At 48.8% G+C, this 23542-nt stretch overlaps 1 protein-coding gene across 1 annotated transcript; it reads left to right on the top strand.

The window, feature by feature from the left end:
- The first annotated feature begins 39 nt into the window (after window positions 1-39).
- Window positions 40-23216, top strand: LOC129356034 (son of sevenless homolog 1-like). The gene is given in 25 exon segments (XM_055025651.1): window positions 40-513; window positions 1453-1578; window positions 2321-2452; window positions 4059-4144; window positions 4146-4221; window positions 4727-4936; window positions 5013-5156; window positions 5260-5370; window positions 5699-5797; window positions 6541-6668; window positions 7975-8630; window positions 15591-15672; window positions 17313-17429; window positions 17505-17608; window positions 18265-18493; window positions 18564-18683; window positions 19247-19409; window positions 19635-19752; window positions 19826-19998; window positions 20072-20188; window positions 20575-20848; window positions 21132-21176; window positions 21822-21943; window positions 22460-22849; window positions 22851-23216. Coding segments are annotated over 25 exon segments (3957 nt in total). The 5' UTR covers window positions 40-426; the 3' UTR covers window positions 22899-23216.
- Window positions 23217-23542: the final 326 nt, after the last annotated feature.

Here is a 23542-nt window from a genome sequence, read left to right as displayed (position 1 = left end):
TCAGGCTTTCACTGCCAGAGCAGGAGCTGCAGGATCGGAGCCCCGTCTATGAGACCCCTCGGTACCGAGCCGAGTCCACCGAACCGCCCCAGCTGCTCCCAGAGGCTCCTCTACGGTCCAGAGAGGCGGACACCGGCAGCTTCGGGCCGCCTTCCCGGAGAACCCGGGGATCCGCGCCGCTAGCAGCGCCGCAGCTAACAGGCTAACGGCACCATGGCCTCCTCCCGCTGACCCGAACCGAACCAGCGAAGGGACTTCCAGCTGCAGACCGCGGAGCTAACTTCCAGCCAAGGATGGTGGCGGGGGCCGGGTCCGCTTCGGAGGATCGTCCCGGCCCCGCCGACCCGGGGCCCGCTTCATGTAGCCCGGCCTGCCGTGCCGGTCCGGCCCGCCGCGGGGCTCCAGCAGCCGGCCCGGGCCGCAGACATGCAGGCCGCCCAGCCGCAGTACGACTTCTTCAGCGAGGACAACGCCGGGAAGTGGAGAGGCCTGCTGGTTCCGGCCCTGGAGAAGGTACCGCCGAACCGAACCGCTCTGACCCGGTTCAGTCAGGGAGGCGATAGGACCAGAAGCAGATCAGGTCCAACAAAGACACCCTGGAGTTCTTGTCCAACTCGGTCCAGGTTCTGACCCGTCCTCTGTTGTCATGGGAACGCTCAGGTTGTATCACAGTCAGCTCCCGGACTGTTCAGTGAATGGTTTCCCTGACAACCAGTGACGTCACATCACTGCATGATGTCACATAGGTAGACAGATAGGTCATGAAGCCAGTAGCTGCGGTTTCTGGTGCTTCTGGGTTCGGATCAGAACCTGGAGACGGTCAGACTTCCTGACACCTGATCAGGGTCAAACCCTGACCTTTGCTCCACAGCTGCTGACATCATCACCAGCCAGCCAATCACTGACTCCTTCCATTGGTGAATAACCTCAGAGCTGCAGCAGTGATCTCAGGTGATCTGGTTCTGGTTCTGGTTCTGGTTCTGCAGCTGGGTTAGGGTGGGCGCTGTGGATTAACCAACCAGAAAGCGCTCTGTTGGAATTGGCCCCGCCCACATGAAGGCAGAACTTGTTCACCAGAGGAAACAAGTTCCCTTTAGAACCAGAACCCAGCAGGTCCAAACAGAAACCTGTCTGTCCAGAACCAGCCCAGTTCTGGTTTTGACCGTACAGCACGCTCAAGCTTTGTGGTTCTGATCCGGTTCCTGAGGTGAGATGACTCGGGTCAGAGCGAGTTCATCCCAGACCGACGAGAAGCACAGATGTTTGTGTCGCTCCAGGATTTACTAACCTTCTGGGGACCAAAGCCAGGTCAGAGGTCAGAGGTCAGCCTCAGAAAGGGAATTAGGTTAGGCAGCATGTCTAGTTAGTCATGAATCGCAGCTAAAACCAAAGGAAGCCAAACAAACGTGTGTGTGCGTGTGTGTGTGTGTGTGTGTGTGTGTGTGTGTACAGGTGTTGTACCAGGTGCATCCTAACCTGAAGTCCCAGCAGGAGGCGCTGCAGCACATCGAGGACCTGATCCTGCAGCTGCTCAGCATGCTGTGTCAGGCTCAGCCGCGCACCGTGCAGGACGTGGAGGTGACACACACACACACACACACACACCCTCACACACACACCCACACACACACACACACACACACACACACACACACACACACACACACACGCACACACACACAACCTCACACGCACACACACACACACAACCTCACACACACACACACACCTGTCTGTAACATTGTGGGCTGAATGAAAGCTGATGACATCATCCAGTGGGCGTGGTCTTTCATTCACTCACTCTGGCTCCACCCAGTCCCTCCATCTTCCTGTCTGGTGGTGATGACAATCGCCCAATCAGCAGCTTGCAGCTGTGATGTCATCGTCAGGACTTCACAGAGCGGCTGATAGGCTGTTTCCATGGCAACCGGTCTCCAGAGAGATCCGTTCAGAGCCGATGGCCAGAACCAGAACCAGACAAACCGGACCAGCTGGAGTCACTGGGTCCAGGTCCAATAACCCCTACAGGTGAACGGTTCTCCAGAAACTCTTTAAACCTGCTGGACCCGGTTCTTTTAGAGGTTTGGGCCCAATGCTGGGTTCTGCTCACCGTACCGCTGGGTCCCTTCAGTTTGAACCTGGCAGAACTTTCTGGTTGGCTAAGGTTGACCCAGGTCAAAGGTCAGAGTAATGGTCCGGCCAGCAGGGGGCAGTAAACGCACCGTCTGAGAAGAAAAATGTGTCGGATACAGAACCTCCAGCTTGGAGTCCAGAAGACCGGTTCTGGTTCTAGCTCCGGTTCTGACCCGTCTCTCTTCAGGAGCGGGTCCAGAGGAGTTTTCCTCACCCTATCGATAAGTGGGCGATCGCCGACGCGCTGGCCGCCATCGAGAAGAAGAAGAGGAAGAACCCGCTGGCACTTCCTGTCGACAAGATCCACCCACTGCTAAAGGTACGCTGCTCTTCATCCTCCTCCTCATCCTCCTCTTCTTCATCTTCTTCATCCTCATCCTCCTCTTCTTCATCCTCCTCATCCTCTTCTTCCTCTTCTTCATCCTCCTCTTCCTCTTCTTCATCCTCCTCATCCTCCTCTTCCTCATCCTCCTCTTCTTCATCCTCCTCTTCTTCACGCTTCTCTTCCTCATCCTCCTCTTCTTCATCCTCATCTTCCTCATCCTCCTCTTCTTCATCCTCATCTTCCTCATCCTCCTCTTCCTCATCCTCCTCATCCTCCTCTTCTTCATCCTCATCTTCCTCATCCTGCTCTTCCTCATCCTCTTCATCCTCCTCTTCCTCGTCCTCCTCTTCCTCATCCTCCTCTTCCTCGTCTTCCTCATCCTCATCCTCCTCTTCTTAACGCTTCTCTTCCTCATCCGCCTCTTCTTCATCCTCATCTTCCTCATCCTCCTCTTCTTCATCCTCATCTTCATCCTCATCCTCCTCTTCTTCATCCTCCTCATCCTCATCCTCCTCTTCTTCATCCTCCTCTTCCTCTTCTTCATCCTCCTCATCCTCCTCTTCTTCACGCTTCTCTTCCTCATCCTCCTCTTCTTCATCCTCATCTTCCTCATCCTGCTCTTCCTCATCCTCTTCATCCTCCTCTTCCTCGTCCTCCTCTTCCTCATCCTCTTCCTCGTCTTCCTCATCCTCATCCTCCTCTTCTTAACGCTTCTCTTCCTCATCCTCCTCTTCTTCATCCTCATCCTCCTCATCCTCCTCTTCTTCACGCTTCTCTTCCTCATCCTCCTCATCTTCATCCTCATCTTCCTCATCCTTCATCCTCCTCTTCCTCATCTTCTTCATCCTCATCCTCCTCCTCCTCCTTCTTCATCCTCATCTTCCTCATCCTCCTCTTCTTCATCCTCATCTTCCTCATCCTGCTCTTCCTCATCCTCTTCATCCTCCTCTTCCTCGTCCTCCTCATCCTCATCCTCCTCTTCTTAACGCTTCTCTTCCTCATCCTCCTCTTCTTCATCCTCATCCTCCTCATCCTCCTCTTCTTCACTCTTCTCTTCCTCATCCTCCTCATCTTCATCCTCATCTTCCTCATCCTCATCCTCTTCATCCTCCTCTTCCTCATCTTCTTCATCCTCATCTTCCTCATCCTCCTCTTCTTCATCCTCATCTTCCTCATCCTCATCTTCCTCATCCTCCTCTTCTTCATCCTCATCTTCCTCATCCTGCTCTTCCTCATCCTCTTCATCCTCCTCTTCCTCATCCTCAACCTCCTCTTCCTCGTCTTCCTCATCCTCATCCTCCTCATCCTCCTCTTCTTCATCCTCATCCTCCTCATCCTCCTCTTCTTCATCCTCATCCTCCTCATCCTCCTCTTCTTCATCCTCATCCTCCTCTTCTTCACGCTTCTCTTCCTCATCCTCCTCAACTTCATCCTCATCTTCCTCATCCTGCTGTTCCTCATTCTCACTCCTCTTCCTCCTCTTCTTCATCCTCACCTCCTCATCCTCCTCTTCTTCATCCTCATCCTCCTCTTCTTCATCCTCATCTTCCTCATCCTCCTCTTCTTCATCCTCCTCTTCCTCCTCCTCCTCCCCCTGCAGGAGGTGCTGGGCTATAAACTCGATCATCAGGTCTGTGTCTACATGGTCGCCGTTCTGGAGTATATCTCGGCAGACATCTTGAAGCTGGGGGAATTACGTCAGGAACATCCGCCATGATGACATCACCAAGCAGGACATCACTGTGGCGATGTGCGCCGACAAGGTGAGCAGTTGAAACTTAGAACTGACATTCGTTTTGGGCTTTTTGTGGTGCAAAGGTCAAAGGTTAGATGAGAACATAAACGACTGAGGAGTCTGGATGACGAAGAGATTTCTCAGCAGTTATGGAGGAAGAAGACGAAGAGGAGGGAGCTGGTCATACTGCAGGACGGCAGCCATGTTCACTATTTATTGATCCGTTCTGACAGGAAGTGACGATGACTCCAACGTTTCTGAGCTGGAGAAACGACGAAGAGTCGCCTCCAAATCCCTGAATGCAGTGAACAGTAATAAAACACAGAAAGGTCATTTGGTGCAAACTGCTGTATCCATGTAACGATGAGCACAGGGCTTTCCTAAAACAAAACTTTCATAAAAAACGGAATTGATAATTGGTGTTCAAAGGACCAATGAGAGATGAGCGATTTTCCCTGATGATGTCACAATGTTTTAATGGGTCGGATCAGAGCGGGCTTTTGGGCCGGTCTAACCTCCAGGTGACCTTGCAGGTTCTGATGGACATGTTCCACCAGGACGAGGAGGACATGGGTCTGTTCCCGCTGCTGGACGAGGAGCCGTCGGCCAATGAGGAGCAGCGATACTGCGACCTGGTCCGGAGCTTCCTGGCTGATGGACACCAGTACCTGAGGCAGCTGCACCTGCTGCTCAAGGTGTTCAGGGAGCCCTTCGCCTCCTGCCCCACACTCTTCCCCACTCAGGTACGGCTCTGTTGGTTCCGGTCCAGGTTCAGGTTCTGACCTGGTTCCGGTTCTGACCTGGTTCCCTGTTCCCCAGGACGTGGATAGCATCTTTGGCCGCCTGGTGGACATCCAGGAAGTGACGGTGAAGCTGCTGGGCCTGCTGGAGGACACAGTGGAGATGACGGACGAGAGCAGCCCCCACCCACTGGTGGGCAGCTGCTTTGAGGACCTGGCAGAGGTGAGTTCACCTGGAGCCGCTCACCTGGAGCCGCTCACCTGGAGCCGCTCACCTGGAGCCGCTCACCTGGTGGCTCCTGGCACATCTGTCCTCTGTTTGACAGGAGTTGGCCTTCGATCCCTATGAGGCGTATGCTCAGGAAGTCCTGCATCCTGCCTTCCATGATCACTTCCTGGATCTAGTGACCAAACCTGGAGCCTCTGCCCATCTACAGGTAAGTCCAGTCACACCTGGGGGCGCTTCATCTGACAGGTCCCACAATGATGATGAAGTTCTGACATGAGTGCGAACCGGACCTGCAGTTCGGGCCAGCCAAGTCTCTGGAACCCGCATGCTATCATGCCTCCAACCGGTCTAGCCTTTAGCTAGCAGCGCTAACGGCTGTGGAGCTAGCAGCGCTAACGGCTGTGGAGCTAGCAGCGCTAACGGCTGTGGAGCTAGCAGTGGCTTCCTCTTTTCTTATTGGGACGGGGTCCCTTTAAATAAAAAACGATGATGATGATGATACTGATGAAGATGGACCTCTTCATCCTCTGTTCCAGTCCATCTGCGAGGGATTTAAAGACGCCGTTCGCTACGTCCTGCCCAGGCTGCTGCTGACCCCCGTCTACCACTGCCTACACCTGCTGGACACATTGAAGGTCACACACACCCTCCTCCACCTCTCTCTCTCCTCCACCTCTCTCTCTCTCTCCTCCACCTCTCTCTCTCCTCCACCTCTCTCTCTCTCCTCCACTCTCTCTCTCTCTCTCCTCCACCTCTCTCTCTCTCCACCTCTCTCTCTCTCTCCTCCACCTCTCTCTCTCCTCCACCTCTCTCTCTCTCCTCCACCTCTCTCTCTCTCTCCTCCACCTCTCTCTCTCTCCTCCACCTCTCTCTCTCTCCTCCACCTCTCTCTCTCTCTCCTCCACCTCTCTCTCTCCTCCACCCCTCTCTCTCTCTCCTCCACCTCTCTCTCTCTTTCTTCCACCTCTCTCTCTCTCTCCTCCACCTCTCTCTCTCTCCTCCACCTCTCTCTCTCTTTCTTCCACCTCTCTCTCTCTCCTCCTCCCCCTCTCTCTCTCTCCTCCACCTCTCTCTCTCCTCCACCCCTCTCTCTCTCTCCTCCACCTCTCTCTCTCTCTCTTCCACCTCTCTCTCTTTCTTCCACCTCTCTCTCTCTCTCCTCCACCTCTCTCTCTCCTCCACCTCTCTCTCAGATGGACCCTTGGTTCTGTTGTTCTACTCGGTCAGAACTCTTCCAGAACCAGTCAGTGATCCCGTTGGTTCTGGTGGTTCTGGTGTCCAGTTGGGCCGGGACCTGCAGGTCCGGTTGGTGGTTCTGGTCCTGCTGGCCCCACGCTGTACCTGTGCAGGTGGCCCTGACTCGGGTGTGTTTCCATAGCAACTGGAGGAGCGCAGCGAGGATGAGGAGGATAAGGAGTGCCTTCGTCAGGCCATCACGGCGCTGCTCAACCTGCAGAGCAGCTTGGAGAGGATTTGCTCCAGGAGCCTGGCCAAGCGGAGGCTCAGGTAGGTCAAGTCATGTTGACACACACATTTATACACCGATATGCAGATCGGTAGGCAGTTTGGGGTAAAGTGCCTTGCCCCAGGGCACATCGACATGTGACTGGAGGAAGTTGGAATCTCACCTACAACCTTCTGATGGCAAGACAACTACTGGCCTTCTCTGGATAAACTGAAACACACAGGTGAAGCCCAGCTGGATGGGTCAGCTAACCCCTAGCTCTCTGCTACGCTGCAGCTAGCATAGCCCGCTATTGATGCTAAGGCTAGTTAGCACACCCACTGACAACAGTGGGTAAGCGGTTTCTGCCAGAAAGTTGGTGGTAATTTTTGTATTTTTTATTACAATGTGCCATTATGACACATGAGCATGCATTAGTTTTAAAACCATGAAAGAGACTTTTAGAAAATAATTAGCAGAAACACCGAGCCCTTAAAATCGAGTCAATGGGAACATGTCTTGCATGCCCCGCCCTTGGGCCCCCCCGCCCTTGGGCCCCCCGCCCTTGTGCCCCGCCCTTGGGGGCTCCGCCCTTGGGCCCCTGCGTGTTCCTGTGAGTTCAGGCATAAAAAAAATCTTGGACTCAAGAACTGTACAAAATAAAAAGTTTCAAACAAAAATGAGTGATCTAACTAAAAAAAACAAACTTTGTTTTTAGACATACAGATGCACACAATGAAACATGAGGGCAGGTGTGAGGCAGTCACACTGATGAACTTTACTAATTGTTTTGTTTAAAGAAATAATGCTTTCAATTTTAATGAGATATAAAAAAATATTTTAATCCAAAAGTTTTGATCAGAGCTCAATTTGTTAGACATAATTTTTTTGATGGAATAATTGTAAAATAAATTTTAGTGTTAGAATTGAACAGGATCAGAATAGTGATTGGTGCGATGGAGTGAACGCATCATCACACCAGGAGCCTCATGTTGACCCTGAGCCTCATGTTGACCCTGAGCCTCATGTTGACCTTTCAACCCGCTCTGGCTGGCATCACTACCCACTCTTTGGTTGCCTAGCAACAACCTCAATCCCAGCTGGAGGGACAACTGATTTCAGATATTTCAATCTAACTAATCAATCGTTATCAATATGGAGCGATATGAATGCTGCAGTAAAGCTATCGTTAGCACATGAACCCTCGTGGTGCGTTTAAAGACGGCTCAGAAAAACACGTTGCCGTAGTCAGCCGCCGATGAAATCGTTCAGCTGCTAAAATAGAATAGACAGTGGGACACGAGGAGGACATGTCCAACATGTCTCTCTGGTCCCCTCTGACCGGTCGCTCTGTCTGCTCTTCCCCAGCGAGCCGGCCTGCCGCCTCCACAGCCAGCAGGTGAAGAGCAAACACCTGGCCATCAGGAGGATGAAGGACGTCCAGCGGAGCATCGACGGCTGGGAGGGGACGGACATCGCCCAGTGCTGTAACGAGTTCATCATGGAGGGCACGTTGAGCCGCGTCGGTGCCAAACACGAGCGCCACATCTTCCTGTTCGACGGACTGATGATCAGCTGCAAGGCCGGCCACGCGCCGCCGCGGCTGCCCGGCGCCGCCGCCGCCGAGTTCCGCCTCAAGGAGAAGTTTCTGATGCGGAAGGTCCGGGTGGTGGACCGGGATGACCGGGACGGCGAGTGGCGGCACGCCTTCGAGGTGGCGCCGAAAGACGGCGGCGGCGTGCTGTTCGCCGCCAAGTCGGCGGAGGAGAAGAACGGCTGGATGGCGGCGCTGGTGTCGCTGCAGTACCGCGGCACGCTGGAGCGCATGCTGGACCAGGCGCTGCTGCAGGACGAGGAGCAGCAGATGCGGCTGCCGTCGGTCCAGCTGTACCGCTTCGCCGAACCCGACTCGGACCAGAACGTTGTGTTTGAGGACAGCGTCCAGTCCAAGTCTGGCATCCCCGTCATTAAAGCCGGGACGGTCCTGAAGCTCATCGAGAGGCTCACCTTCCACCTGTATGCAGGTGAGTGTAGGCAGAACTTTCCACGTTTTTAACCGTTTGGACCGACCAACGACTATGATTAGCATAATCCGCATAATCCGCTATGCAACCACATAACACCGAAAACGGGAAGGATGACCGCCAGCCTTCTGTTCCATAGCAACGTCTCTGGACTCCTAGGAGGGGTTAGCTTCCGCTAAAGTAGCCAGTAGCCACTTTAGCAGAAGCTATTTCAGTTGAAGCTACTTTAGCGGAAGCTAGTTTAGAAAAAGCTACTTTAGCAGAAGCTACTTTAGCAGAAGCTTTAGAAAAAGCTACTTTAGCAGAAGCTACTTTAGCAGAAGCTACTTTAGCAAAAGCTACTTTAGAAAAAGCTACTTTAGCAGAAGCTACTTTAGCAGAAGCTACTTTAGAAAAAGCTACTTTAGCAGAAGCTACTTTAGAAAAAGCTACTTTAGCAGAAGCTACTTTAGAAAAGCTACTTTAGCAGAAACTACTTTAGCAGAAGCTACATTAGCGGAAGCTACTTTAGCAGAACCTTTGGCAGAAGCTACTTTAGCGAAACTACTTTAGCAGAAGCTACTTTAGCAGAAACTACATTAGCAGAAGCTACTTTAGCGGAAACAACTTTAGCAGAAGCTACTTTAGAAAAAGCTACTTTAGCAGAAGTTACATTAGCGGAAGCTACTTTAGCAGAAGCTACTTTAGCGGAAGCTACTTTAGCGGAAGATACATTAGCGGATGCTACTTTAGCAGAAGCTACTTTAGCAGAAGCTACTTTAGAAAAAGCTACTTTAGCAGAAACTACTTTAGCAGAAGCTACTTTAGCGAAGCTACTTTAGAAAAAGCTACTTTAGCAGAAGCTACTTTAGCAGAACCTACTTTAGCAGAAGCTACTTTAGCGGAAACTACTTTAGCAGAAGCTACTTTAGAAAAAGCTACTTTAGCAGAAGCTACTTTAGAAAAAGCTACTTTAGCAGAAGCTACTTTAGAAAAGCTACTTTAGCAGAAGCTACTTTAGAAAAAGCTACTTTAGCAGAAGCTACTTTAGAAAAGCTACTTTAGCAGAAGCTACTTTAGAAAAAGCTACTTTAGCAGAAGCTACTTTAGCAGAAGCTACTTTAGCGGAAACTACTTTAGCAGAAGCTACTGTAGCAGAAGCTACTTTAGCGGAAGCTACTTTAGCGGAAGCTACATTAGCGGAAGCTACTTTAGCAGAAGCTACTGTAGCAGAAGCTACTTTAGCAGAAGCTACTTTAGAAAAAGCTACTTTAGAAAAAGCTACTTTAGCAGAAGCTACTTTAGCAGAAACTACTTTAGCAGAAGCTACTTTAGAAAAAGCTACTTTAGAAAAGCTACTTTAGCAGAAGCTACTTTAGCGGAAACTACTTTAGCAGAAGCTACTTTAGAAAAAGCTACTTTAGCAGAAGCTACTTTAGAAAAAGCTACTTTAGCAGAAGCTACTTTAGAAAAAGCTACTTTAGCAGAAGCTACTTTAGAAAAGCTACTTTAGCAGAAGCTACTTTAGAAAAAGCTACTTTAGCAGAAACTACTTTAGCAGAAGCTACTTTAGAAAAGCTACTTTAGCAGAATTTACTTTAGAAAAAGCTACTTTAGCAGAAGCTACTTTAGCAGAAACTACTTTAGCAGAAGCTACGTTAGCAGAAGCTACTTTAGAAAAAGCTACTTTAGCAGAAGCTACTTTAGCAGAAGCTACTTTAGCGGAAGCTACTGTAGCGGAAACTACTTTAGCAGAAGCTACTTTAGAAAAAGCTACTTTAGCAGAAGCTACTTTAGCAGAAGCTACTTCAGCAGAAGCTACTTTAGAAAAAGCTACTTTAGCAGAAGCTACTTTAGAAAAAGCTACTTTAGCAGAAGCTACTGTAGCAGAAGCTACTTTAGAAAAAGCTACTTTAGAAAAAGCTACTTTAGCAGAAGCTACTTTAGCAGAAACTACTTTAGCAGAAGCTACTTTAGAAAAAGCTACTTTAGCAGAAGCTACTTTAGCAGAAGCTACTTTAGCGGAAACTACTTTAGCAGAAGCTACTTTAGAAAAAGCTACTTTAGCAGAAGCTACTTTAGAAAAAGCTACTTTAGCAGAAGCTACTTTAGAAAAGCTACTTTAGCAGAAGCTACTTTAGAAAAAGCTACTTTAGCAGAAGCTACTTTAGCAGAAGCTACTTTAGAAAAGCTACTTTAGCAGAATTTACTTTAGAAAAAGCTACTTTAGCAGAAGCTACTTTAGCGGAAACTACTTTAGCAGAAGCTACGTTAGCAGAAGCTACTTTAGAAAAAGCTACTTTAGCAGAAGCTACTTTAGCGGAAGCTACTTTAGCAGAAGCTACTTTAGCGGAAGCTACTGTAGCGGAAACTACTTTAGCAGAAGCTACTTTAGAAAAAGCTACTTTAGCAGAAGCTACTTTAGCAGAAGCTACTTCAGCAGAAGCTACTTTAGAAAAAGCTACTTTAGCAGAAGCTACTTTAGAAAAAGCTACTTTAGCAGAAGCTACTTTAGCAGAAGCTACTTTAGCAGAAGCTACTTTAGCGGAAACTACTTTAGCAGAAGCTACTTTAGCAGAAGCTACTTTAGAAAAAGCTACTTTAGCAGAAGCTACTTTAGCGGAAGCTACTTTAGCGGAAGCTACTTTAGCGGAAACTACTTTAGCAGAAGCTACTTTAGAAAAAGCTACTTTAGCAGAAGCTACTTTAGCAGAAGCTAATCTAGAAAAAGCTACTTTAGCAGAAGCTACTTTAGAAAAAGCTACTTTAGAAAAAGCTACTTTAGCGGAAGCTACTTTAGCGGAAACTACTTTAGCAGAAGCTACTTTAGCAGAAGCTACTTTAGCAGAAGCTACTTTAGCAGAAGCTACTTTAGCGGAAGCTACTTTAGCGGAAACTACTTTAGCAGAAGTTACTTTAGAAAAAGCTACTTTAGCAGAAGCTACTTTAGCAGAAGCTAATCTAGAAAAAGCTACTTTAGCAGAAGCTACTTTAGAAAAAGCTACTTTAGCGGAAGCTACTTTAGCGGAAACTACTTTAGCAGAAGCTACTTTAGCAGAAGCTACTTTAGCGGAAACTACTTTAGCAGAAGCTACTTTAGAAAAAGCTACTTTAGCAGAAGCTACTTTAGCGGAAGCTACTTTAGCGGAAGCTACTTTAGCGGAAACTACTTTAGCGGAAACTACTTTAGCAGAAGCTACTTTAGAAAAAGCTACTTTAGCAGAAGCTACTTTAGCAGAAGCTAATCTAGAAAAAGCTACTTTAGCAGAAGCTACTTTAGAAAAAGCTACTTTAGAAAAAGCTACTTTAGCGGAAGCTACTTTAGCGGAAACTACTTTAGCAGAAGCTACTTTAGCAGAAGCTACTTTAGCAAAAGCTACTTTAGCAGAAGCTACTTTAGCGGAAGCTACTTTAGCGGAAGCTACTTTAGCGGAAACTACTTTAGCAGAAGCTACTTTAGAAAAAGCTACTTTAGCAGAAGCTAATCTAGAAAAAGCTACTTTAGCAGAAGCTACTTTAGAAAAAGCTACTTTAGAAAAAGCTACTTTAGCAGAAGCTACTTTAGCAGAAACTACTTTAGCAGAAGCTACTTTAGAAAAAGCTACTTTAGAAAAAGCTACTTTAGCAGAAGCTACTTTAGCAGAAGCTACTTTAGCGGAAACTACTTTAGCAGAAGCTACTTTAGAAAAAGCTACTTTAGCAGAAGCTACTTTAGAAAAAGCTACTTTAGCAGAAGCTACTTTAGAAAAGCTACTTTAGCAGAAGCTACTTTAGAAAAAGCTACTTTAGCAGAAGCTACTTTAGCAGAAGCTACTTTAGAAAAGCTACTTTAGCAGAATTTACTTTAGAAAAAGCTACTTTAGCAGAAGCTACTTTAGCAGAAACTACTTTAGCAGAAGCTACGTTAGCAGAAGCTACTTTAGAAAAAGCTACTTTAGCAGAAGCTACTTTAGCAGAAGCTACTTTAGCGGAAGCTACTGTAGCGGAAACTACTTTAGCAGAAGCTACTTTAGAAAAAGCTACTTTAGCAGAAGCTACTTTAGCAGAAGCTACTTCAGCAGAAGCTACTTTAGAAAAAGCTACTTTAGCAGAAGCTACTTTAAAAAGCTACTTTAGCAGAAGCTACTGTAGCAGAAGCTACTTTAGAAAAAGCTACTTTAGAAAAAGCTACTTTAGCAGAAGCTACTTTAGCAGAAACTACTTTAGCAGAAGCTACTTTAGTAAAAGCTACTTTAGCAGAAGCTACTTTAGCAGAAACTACTTTAGCGGAAACTACTTTAGCAGAAGCTACTTTAGAAAAAGCTACTTTAGCAGAAGCTACTTTAGAAAAAGCTACTTTAGCAGAAGCTACTTTAGAAAAGCTACTTTAGCAGAAGCTACTTTAGAAAAAGGTACTTTAGCAGAAGCTACTTTAGCAGAAGCTACTTTAGAAAAGCTACTTTAGCAGAATTTACTTTAGAAAAAGCTACTTTAGCAGAAGCTACTTTAGCGGAAACTACTTTAGCAGAAGCTACGTTAGCAGAAGCTACTTTAGAAAAAGCTACTTTAGCAGAAGCTACTTTAGCGGAAGCTACTTTAGCAGAAGCTACTTTAGCGGAAGCTACTGTAGCGGAAACTACTTTAGCAGAAGCTACTTTAGAAAAAGCTACTTTAGCAGAAGCTACTTTAGCAGAAGCTACTTCAGCAGAAGCTACTTTAGAAAAAGCTACTTTAGCAGAAGCTACTTTAGAAAAAGCTACTTTAGCAGAAGCTACTTTAGCAGAAGCTACTTTAGCAGAAGCTACTTTAGCGGAAACTACTTTAGCAGAAGCTACTTTAGCAGAAGCTACTTTAGAAAAAGCTACTTTAGCAGAAGCTACTTTAGCGGAAGCTACTTTAGCGGAAGCTACTTTAGCGGAAACTACTTTAGCAGAAGCTACTTTAGAAAAAGCTACTTTAGCAGAAGCTACTTTAGCAGAAGCTAATCTAGAAAAAGCTACTTTAGCAGAAGCTACTTTAGAAAAAGCTACTTTAGAAAAAGCTACTTTAGCGGAAGCTACTTTAGCGGAAACTACTTTAGCAGAAGCTACTTTAGCAGAAGCTACTTTAGCAGAAGCTACTTTAGCAGAAGCTACTTTAGCGGAAGCTACTTTAGCGGAAACTACTTTAGCAGAAGTTACTTTAGAAAAAGCTACTTTAGCAGAAGCTACTTTAGCAGAAGCTAATCTAGAAAAAGCTACTTTAGCAGAAGCTACTTTAGAAAAAGCTACTTTAGCAGAAGCTACTTTAGCAGAAGCTAATCTAGAAAAAGCTACTTTAGCAGAAGCTACTTTAGAAAAAGCTACTTTAGAAAAAGCTACTTTAGCGGAAGCTACTTTAGCGGAAACTACTTTAGCAGAAGCTACTTTAGCAGAAGCTACTTTAGCAGAAGCTACTTTAGCAGAAGCTACTTTAGCGGAAGCTACTTTAGCGGAAACTACTTTAGCAGAAGTTACTTTAGAAAAAGCTACTTTAGCAGAAGCTACTTTAGCAGAAGCTAATCTAGAAAAAGCTACTTTAGCAGAAGCTACTTTAGAAAAAGCTACTTTAGCGGAAGCTACTTTAGCGGAAACTACTTTAGCAGAAGCTACTTTAGCAGAAGCTACTTTAGCGGAAACTACTTTAGCAGAAGCTACTTTAGAAAAAGCTACTTTAGCAGAAGCTACTTTAGCGGAAGCTACTTTAGCGGAAACTACTTTAGCGGAAACTACTTTAGCAGAAGCTACTTTAGAAAAAGCTACTTTAGCAGAAGCTACTTTAGCAGAAGCTAATCTAGAAAAAGCTACTTTAGCAGAAGCTACTTTAGAAAAAGCTACTTTAGAAAAAGCTACTTTAGCGGAAGCTACTTTAGCGGAAACTACTTTAGCAGAAGCTACTTTAGCAGAAGCTACTTTAGCAAAAGCTACTTTAGCAGAAGCTACTTTAGCGGAAGCTACTTTAGCGGAAGCTACTTTAGCGGAAACTACTTTAGCAGAAGCTACTTTAGAAAAAGCTACTTTAGCAGAAGCTACTTTAGCAGAAGCTAATCTAGAAAAAGCTACTTTAGCAGAAGCTACTTTAGAAAAAGCTACTTTAGAAAAAGCTACTTTAGCGGAAGCTACTTTAGCGGAAACTACTTTAGCAGAAGCTACTTTAGCAGAAGCTACTTTAGCAAAAGCTACTTTAGCGGAAGCTACTTTAGCGGAAGCTACTTTAGCGGAAACTACTTTAGCAGAAGCTACTTTAGAAAAAGCTACTTTAGCAGAAGCTACTTTAGCAGAAGCTAATCTAGAAAAAGCTACTTTAGCAGAAGCTACTTTAGAAAAAGCTACTTTAGAAAAAGCTACTTTAGCGGAAGCTACTTTAGCGGAAACTACTTTAGCAGAAGCTACTTTAGCAGAAGCTACTTTAGCAAAAGCTACTTTAGCAGAAGCTACTTTAGCGGAAGCTACTTTAGCGGAAGCTACTTTAGCGGAAACTACTTTAGCAGAAGCTACTTTAGAAAAAGCTACTTTAGCAGAAGCTACTTTAGCAGAAGCTAATCTAGAAAAAGCTACTTTAGCAGAAGCTACTTTAGAAAAAGCTACTTTAGAAAAAGCTACTTTAGCGGAAGCTACTTTAGCGGAAACTACTTTAGCAGAAGCTACTTTAGCAGAAGCTACTTTAGCAAAAGCTACTTTAGCGGAGCTCCTGGATTAACCGTCTTAAGATTCAGTTATTATATTTCTCCTAAAATGTTTACTATTAGTATTAAGAAATGAGCTTTCTCAGCAATATTGATTGATCAATCGTATTAATTATTGGTGCAGCATTGTCTTTAATGACCTTTGGGCTCTTAATGCGTCACCACCCAGTCTGGGACAGTTCAGCCTGGAAACGGGTTGGTAGGAAGACCTCCTGATGGGAGCTGGTTCAGAACTGATTCTCCAGAACCTCTGAAGCCACGCTCGAAATCAGAACCAGCCATGTTTCCTGTTTCCACAGATCCAAACTTTGTCCGGACCTTTCTGACCACGTACCGGTCCTTCTGCCGGCCTGGGGAGCTGCTAGACCTGCTGGTGGAGAGGTGGGTTCATCTGGCCTCTTGGGCCAATCAGAACCTCCATAACTCAGACCAGGAAGTGACATCACACTGACAGCAGGCGTCAGCTGAGTCTGAACCCAGTCTTCCTCTGAAGTGGTTCTGGTCCAGAGTTTGTGCTACACCTTTGTGTTCATTTGACAGACAGCATTAAAATCACTCATGTTCTGTTTTTCCCCATAAATTACAATCATATTAGTATCAGGTTATGCAGCGTTTCAGTCAATATTCAGCTGGTTGAACCTGAATCCAGATGTTGTCACACATAAAGCAGATGAAGCATCTAAAACCTGCGGAGGCCCATAACTTAGAATCCGTCAAATGAAGTGACTCCATGTAAATGAGCCTCATTCCAGTCTGAAGGCTCAGCCTCACTAAATCCTCCTGGCCTGCAGAGAATCTGCGCTGGATCATCGATCACTTGATCAGTCTGATCCAAACCGATCAGTTGAACCTTTTTACCCGGTGCGGTCCGGTTTGCGCTTTTACTGGATTTTTATTTGCGGCGTTGCTTCTCTGAAACGGACTGATGTTCCATGTGCCGCGGCGCCGCCGGGTTAGGAGGGAAACGTCTCCAGCTCCGGTCGTTCAAACCCAGGATGAGTTCAGTTCTGCAGCCACTGCGCATGGTACCGTCTAATTGGTACCGTCTAATTGGTACCGTCTAATGAACTTCTGCACCGTCATTTATTTCCTCAAGATAAACTGCCGGCTCCTGTTGGAATATTACTGCATCAGCTCAACGTTGCATCTCTTTAGTTTCTCTGCTCTGGAATTAAAGGCCTCATTTCTACCAAAGGTTTTTAAAGCTCTTCCTCAGCAGACGCTCCGAGGCGTCCGGTCCGTAACCCTTCAACCCGCCGTCAGCTCCGCTCAGAAACGCGCATTGAGTTCAGAGTCCATGATATTCAGAAAGGAAGTTTCACTGATTGACTTTAGTTCCTCTGCAATGAACTGTTTGCTTCATGTCTGGCCACCAATCAGAGACGTTATTAGAATCTGTCCAATGACCGACGGGCTTCAAGTTTCCCTGCCGTTTACAAAATAACTGGTCAGATACGGAGAACATCCCTTTAACGAGACCTATATAAATGTATTTTAAATATCTAGATAAATATTGTTCCTTCACTGATTAAATCCTGGCGGATTAGAGGCTAACAGCTTCATTAGCTTAGCTACAGACTAACGGGTCGATTGCCACCGACGTCTTGAAGAAAACCAGGGTTATAAATTGACGCCCTTTCTTCTGGTCGTTCTTTTTTAAACCTGGTTTAATTATGTTTTAGGCAGCTGGTTATTATCTTTCTCTACTGACTGCTAAACACCGTCCAGCGCCAAGCAGGAACAAACCATTTCATGTAGAAATGAGGGGGGGTCACTAAATATGGACGCTGGTCTTCTGGTCTGGGAGGAGGAACGTTTAACTCTCACTGCAAGAAAAAACAACGATGCCGTTCATTTTATGAGTGACGGGCAACAAAAGGGTTTTTTGTGTTGAAAAAGACGTTGTTGTGGGGCCCCCTAGTGGTCAGATCCTGATTTTCCCTCCTATGAGAAACACTCGGTTCTGGTCCTGGACCTGGTTCTAGTTTTGGCCCGGTTCGAAAGCTGGTCTGTGTCTGCAGATTCGACATTCCTGAGCCGGTGCCGGCCGAATCGGACGCCATGGACGGGTTGGAGCAGCTACTCAGCGCCGACCTCAAACGGTTCCGTAAAGAGTTTGTTCAGCCGGTCCAGCTCAGGTACAGAGCTCCTTCTGGCGGTCCTGGTCCTGGTCATGATCCTGGTTCTGATGTGCAGCTCGTGTCGTCCTGCAGGGTTCTGAACGTCTGCCGCCACTGGGTGGAGCATCACTTCTACGACTTCGAACGAGACCCGGGTCTGCTGAGCCGACTGGAGGACTTTATCGCTTCAGTCAGAGGTCGGTGCCGGTCCAATACCCGATCCAGAACCAGAACGAACACTAACACCTACAGAACCAAAACTAGACCCAGAACAGTGCTGACCCACCTCCTGCTGCAGGTCTGACCCGTTTACCTGGATCCACTCAGGAAATGGGCCTGGACCCAGAGTGGACCCGGACTTGGACCTGACTTGATTAGACCTGGACTTGGACCTGTTCAGAACCCAAAGGTTGTACCTGTACTAGAAGACGCTGTCCCTTTAAGACAGCTTTACTTCCTTCCTGGGTTTTATTTCAGAATCCTGAACAGTGATTGGTCAGCAGGGAGACGGGGAGCGCCCCCTGCTGGGCGCCACGCTGACCTGGTTCTAGATAACAGACTTTCAGCTGGTTCTGTTGGTGCCTCTCAACCTGACTGCTGGTGTCTGGTGAGCGGTTCTGTGGACCCGGTCCGGTCCGGTCCGGTGAGCGGTTCTGTGGACCCGGTCCGGTCCGGTCCGGTCCGGTGAGCGGTTCTGTGGACCCGGTCCGGTCCGGTCCGGTGAGCGGTTCTGTGGACCCGGTTCGGTCCGGTCCGGTGAGCGGTTCTGTGGACCCGGTTCGGTCCGGTCCGGTGAGCGGTTCTGTGGACCCGGTCCGGTCCGGTCCGGTGAGCGGTTCTGGTTGTGTTGCAGGGAAAGCCATGAGGAAATGGGTGGAGTCCATCACTAAGATCATCCAGAGGAAGCAGCAGGTGCAGGTGAGCCAGGTGAGCCCCCCCCCCAGCATCACCTTCCAGAACTCGCCCCCCCCCATCGAGTGGCACCTCTGCAGGCAAGGAGCTGTTGAGACCTTTGACCTCATGACCCTTCACCCCATCGAGATCGCCCGCCAGCTGACGCTGCTGGAGTCTGACTTCTACAGGTAACGTACGTTTCACGGTGCACCGGGCCCGTCTGACCTCTGACCCCTGACCTCTGCCCTGGGCCCTCAGGGCGGTGCGCCCGTCGGAGCTGGTGGGCAGCGTCTGGACCAAGGAGGACAAGGAGCTGAACTCGCCCAACCTGCTGAGGATGATCCGCCACACCACCAACCTCACGCTGTGGCTGGAGAAGTAAGACATGGAAACACGGAGGCGCTGCACCTCTGACCCGGTCCGCTTCCAGCCCAGTACCACCGACAGCTGTGGTTCCCGCCGGGCCGGTTGGGAGTTAGCTGTCGATTGGTTCATTGGCTGCAGGGGAGGACAAAGACCAGATCTCTGGATTAGAGGAGCACTTCTCTGTGTCTGTCATTTCAATTTGCTGCATCAATAAATTCCCGTCATAATGGACTGTTGCCTCTTCAGCCAAAGATTTGAATGGGAATGTAGATAACCACTTCCGATTGAACCGATCAGAAGTCGGCAAGGCTGTAAACGAGCCGATTTTTGTTGTTGTTAAATGTAAAGCTGAGGTAAATGTTTCCCTCAAACAGCAACAACGATCGCCTGGGTAGCTTTAGCAAGAATTTGATTTATGTGACGTTTCCTGCTCTTTGCAAAGCGACCAGGGCCACAGCACCAATAGGACCGGGTGGAACAGAGCCGGGCCGGGCCGGGCCGGACCGGACCCTGCAGTGCAAAAGGGCTTCGGTGTCCTCAAGGCGACGTCCGCTCAGCCTGCCGTCTCTCTGCAGGTGCATCGTTGAGACTGAGAACCTGGAGGAGCGAGTCGCTGTGGTTTCGCGGATCATCGAGATCTTGCAGGTTTTCCAGGATCTGAATAACTTCAACGGCGTTCTGGAAGTGGTCAGCGCCATGAACTCCTCACCTGTCTATAGACTGGACCACACTTTCGAGGTAGAGCCCCCTGATGCTCCGCCCACCCACCCGACCCACAGAACATGGTCCAACAGGTCTGGCAGGTCCAGATCACATGGTCTTAGATGCATGATGGGATCTATCAGATCTGCCATCTTGTTTACACAACCAGACAGAATGCATGTTGATGGCCGCTGAAGTTCCTGTGGGACCTGGTGAACAGAACCACTGGTACCGATTCTGACAAATCTGCTTCTGTTTCAGCAAATCCCGAGTCGGCAGAGGAAGATCCTGGAAGAAGCTCATGAGCTGAGTGAAGATCACTACAAGAAATACCTGGCCAAGCTGCGCTCCATCAACCCGCCCTGCGTCCCGTTCTTTGGTACGATCCGGCCGCGGCCTGCTGGTACTGGTACCGGCAGAACTCCGCCCTGATGGTGCCGTTTGTTCTGTAGGGATCTATCTGACCAACATCCTGAAGACGGAGGAGGGAAACCCAGACTTCCTGCGGCGACACGGCAAAGACCTGATCAACTTCAGCAAGAGGCGGAAAGTGGCAGAGATCACCGGAGAGATCCAACAGTACCAGAACCAGCCTTACTGCTTGAGCGTGGAGCCCGAAATCAGGGTGAGGCGCCGCTGATGTCACTTCCTGTGTCATGGAGTTGGATTGAAGGTAATCTGTTGTGTCTGTGGAGCAGAAGTTCTTGGAGAACCTGAACCCGATGGAGGATCTGTCCGAGAAAGACTTTGCTGATCATCTCTTCAACAAGTCCTTGGAGATCGAACCTCGAAACACGCGCTCGTTGCCTCGTTTTGTAAGTTGCCATAGTAACTGCCATCACATGTTCATTTGCTCCATGACCTGCAGCGGCGTTACTGACGTCGGACCGCTGTTTCAGGACCCGGTCGTCTGAGGCCTTGCTATTTCAGATCCAGTTACTGATCAGAATCCAACAAAAACACGATTTTCTGGTAAAACTCTCCTCTTCAGTTCAACGTTAGAACTGGAGACACCTTGTTGGTCTGACATCATATCATTTTCACAGCATTGTTGTTGTTAGCAGCTGCTGAAAGTAACTCAAAAAGTTACTTTTAATGTAACTTCATGACTTTCCAAATCAAGTAATCAGTAATCTGATTACAGTTGCTTTTTCAAAGTAACTATGCCGTCACTGAGGACATGTTCTCATTCCTGGTCCAGGTGAAGCGGTACACCTGTCCTCTCAAGTCCCCGGGGATCAGACCCACGTCCACAAGGGTCGGCACCATGAGACATCCTACCCCACTGCAGAACGAGCCCAGGAAGATCAGCTACAACCGGGTCACCGACAGCGAGTCCGAAGGCGGCGTCATTTCTGCTCCCAACTCTCCCCGCACGCCGCTGACTCCGCCCCCAGCCTCCGCCGCGTCCAGCTCCACAGATGTTGGCAGCGTGTTCGACTCGCCTCAGGGTCCAAGCAGCCCCTTCCACTCAAGTAAGGCCTGATCTCCAGCTGTGCTCACAGACATTAGCCACGCCCACTGATCCTCACTGCACCAAAACTGGCCCATAGATTAATCCCACATATTGTAGCTCCACCCCCTGATAAAAGCTCCACCCCCTTAAGCTCGTATTTGAGGCCAATATCTGTTGTGAGACATAAATTTGACTTTGACAAGCTTGCAGACCGTAACTGACATCAAGCACATCCACCAGTTTCCAGAGCGGAACCGGGCTGGTTCTGCTCCTCTGACCCGTTTGTTCTGCTCGCCCTGCAGCCTGCGACAGCATATTCGCTGTAATCTCTCTGCCTCACGGCCCACGTTAGTATGACCCTCCGGACTCTCCGTCATCACACCTCACCTGTTGGCGCACGCCTGGGTTCAGGCTGGCCGGTGCTGGGCGGGAACTTTGGGTCCGCATCCGGGTTCTGTAGGGTGTATGAATATTTGGGCCTGGCACTGAATGAAACGACATGGAAACGTTTTCCGAACCCGACTCATCTCTGCTGCTTCAACTTAAGAACCGTCAGAATCTCTTCAGATCCTGGAATAATTGGGCCATTGGTTCTGCTGACGATCCGTCATGGACCCACCCAGCACTGACCCGTCTCACCTAATCAACACCTGTCTCCATGGAAAGCATCAACCCATCCTCTGACTGTGTTGGAAGGAAACACAACTACTGGAGCGTTAGCCTGCAGGTTCCATTGGGACATAACCTGCCCTGACCCGGTTCTCCAGGTTCCAGTCCAGTCATGGATTAGAACCAGTTTACCGGATAGAACCCCAAACTAAAACCAGTCTACCTGCTGGTTACGGAACCAGACTGTTGTATAGTTTCCTGTAAATTGTTCCTTCATCTCAGACTCATTGAACCCATTCTCTCCTAGAGAAACCCGGTCTGTGTTCTTCCCAGCCTACCAAATGTTCTGGATGTTTAACCGGTTCTGACCCATCTCGTCTCAGGGTCGTCCTCCGTCTCTTCGATGGTGAGCTTCAGTCGGACTTCAGAGGACACTGCCGTCCCCCCTCCGGTTCCGCCGCGCAGACGACCCGAATCGGCTCCTTCTGAGACCTCCCCCTCCAAGGTACCGGCAACACGACCAGACACACAACTAACCACACAACTAGTCACACAACTAGTCACACGGCTAGTCGGCAACACAACCAGACACACAACTAGTCACACAACTAGTCACACAACCAGACACACAACTAGTCACACGACTAGTCACACGGCTAGTCGGCAACACAACCAGACACACAACTAGCCACACAACTAGTCACACAACTAGTCACACAACCAGACACACAACTAGTCACACAACCAGACACACAACTAGCCACACAACCAGACACACAACCAGACACACAACTAGTCACACAACCAGACACACAACTAGCCACACAACCAGTCACACAACCAGTCACACAACCAGACACACAACCAGACACACAACTAGTCACACAACCAGTCACACGACTAGTCGGCAACACAACCAGACACACAACTAGTCAGCAAGTCACACAATTAGTTAGCAACACCACCGGTAAACATCCTGTTTCTGCCCCTCCCCTTTCCCCTTGACTCCGCCCCTCTACAGGTCCAGTCAGTGTTGGAGAGCCCCCCCGCTGTGCCTCCTCGCCAGCCCACCTGTAAGCTCCTCCCCCCTCGTTATGCGTCCATGTCCTCTTCTCCCCCAGACAGCCCCCCCTTGCTGCCTCCCCGAGAGCCACTCAGTTCCCCCCTGCACCTCCTGCCTCCCCCACAGGGGCGCTCTCGCTGCGAAGTCTTGTCCCAGGCTTTCTTCCCCTCCTCCTCCTCTTCGTCTCTGAGCTCCGCCCCCACACCCTTGACTTCCTCACCACCGCTCACCCCCACAGGAAGGAAGATGCCTTTCCCCTCCCCGCCTCTAGATGGCCCCCCAGTGCCACCGCGCCACAGCGTTCCCAAACTGCCCCCCAAGACGTACAAGAGGGAGTCTGTGAGCAACGTGCCCCCTGCTGGACACGCCCCCTGCTCTGCGGTTGGACATCTTGTGAAAGAGGCGGAGCTGGAAACACTATAGCTGATTGGATGGGCAAAGGCTTGGCCCAAGAGAAGGTTCTGACCCGTCAGAAACAAGCTGAACCTGGATCCAGTCCTGGAAGTTTGTTGGAGGTCATTTCATTTTTGGGCCTCGTCTGGGAGCTGTGGGATCCGGATCAGAACCAGTCGGATGTGTTGAGAACTGATTGGACCAGAGGCTTAAGTGGCTGTGGGACCTGTGGTCCAGAAACTGAGGTACTGATGCTGGTTCCGGTTTCTTTTTGTTTGTTGTTGTTGTTGTAAACAAAGGGAATAAATGTTTCTGCCTCTGACTCGGCGCTGCTCGTTATTTACCGCCATGGTCCCACTGAGCATGCTCAGACCGACTCACCTGCTCAGGTGCGTCTTAGGGTTCAGGTACCTTTGCCATCAGGTCCGGTTTTTTTGGTGGTTTTTCATGCTGACCTGAGCCACAGCCAAACCTGACAGAACCAATTCCACAAGCTTCCGGTTTGAACCCGTCCTGCCGCCTCCTGGTTCTGCTGCTTGTCAGACAGGAGTTCTGTTCCAAATGAGAGGAAGGACCTGGTTGGATGTTGCGCGGTTGATTGTCTTGTGGTTGATTGTCTTGTGGTTGATTGTCTTGTGGTTGGATGTC

Source organism: Poeciliopsis prolifica, unplaced genomic scaffold, assembly GCF_027474105.1.
Source record: "Poeciliopsis prolifica strain line A6 unplaced genomic scaffold, Auburn_PproV2 SCAFFOLD154, whole genome shotgun sequence".
Taxonomy (NCBI): Eukaryota; Metazoa; Chordata; class Actinopteri; order Cyprinodontiformes; family Poeciliidae; genus Poeciliopsis; species Poeciliopsis prolifica.
This window is presented reverse-complemented; position numbering and strand designations above follow the sequence as displayed.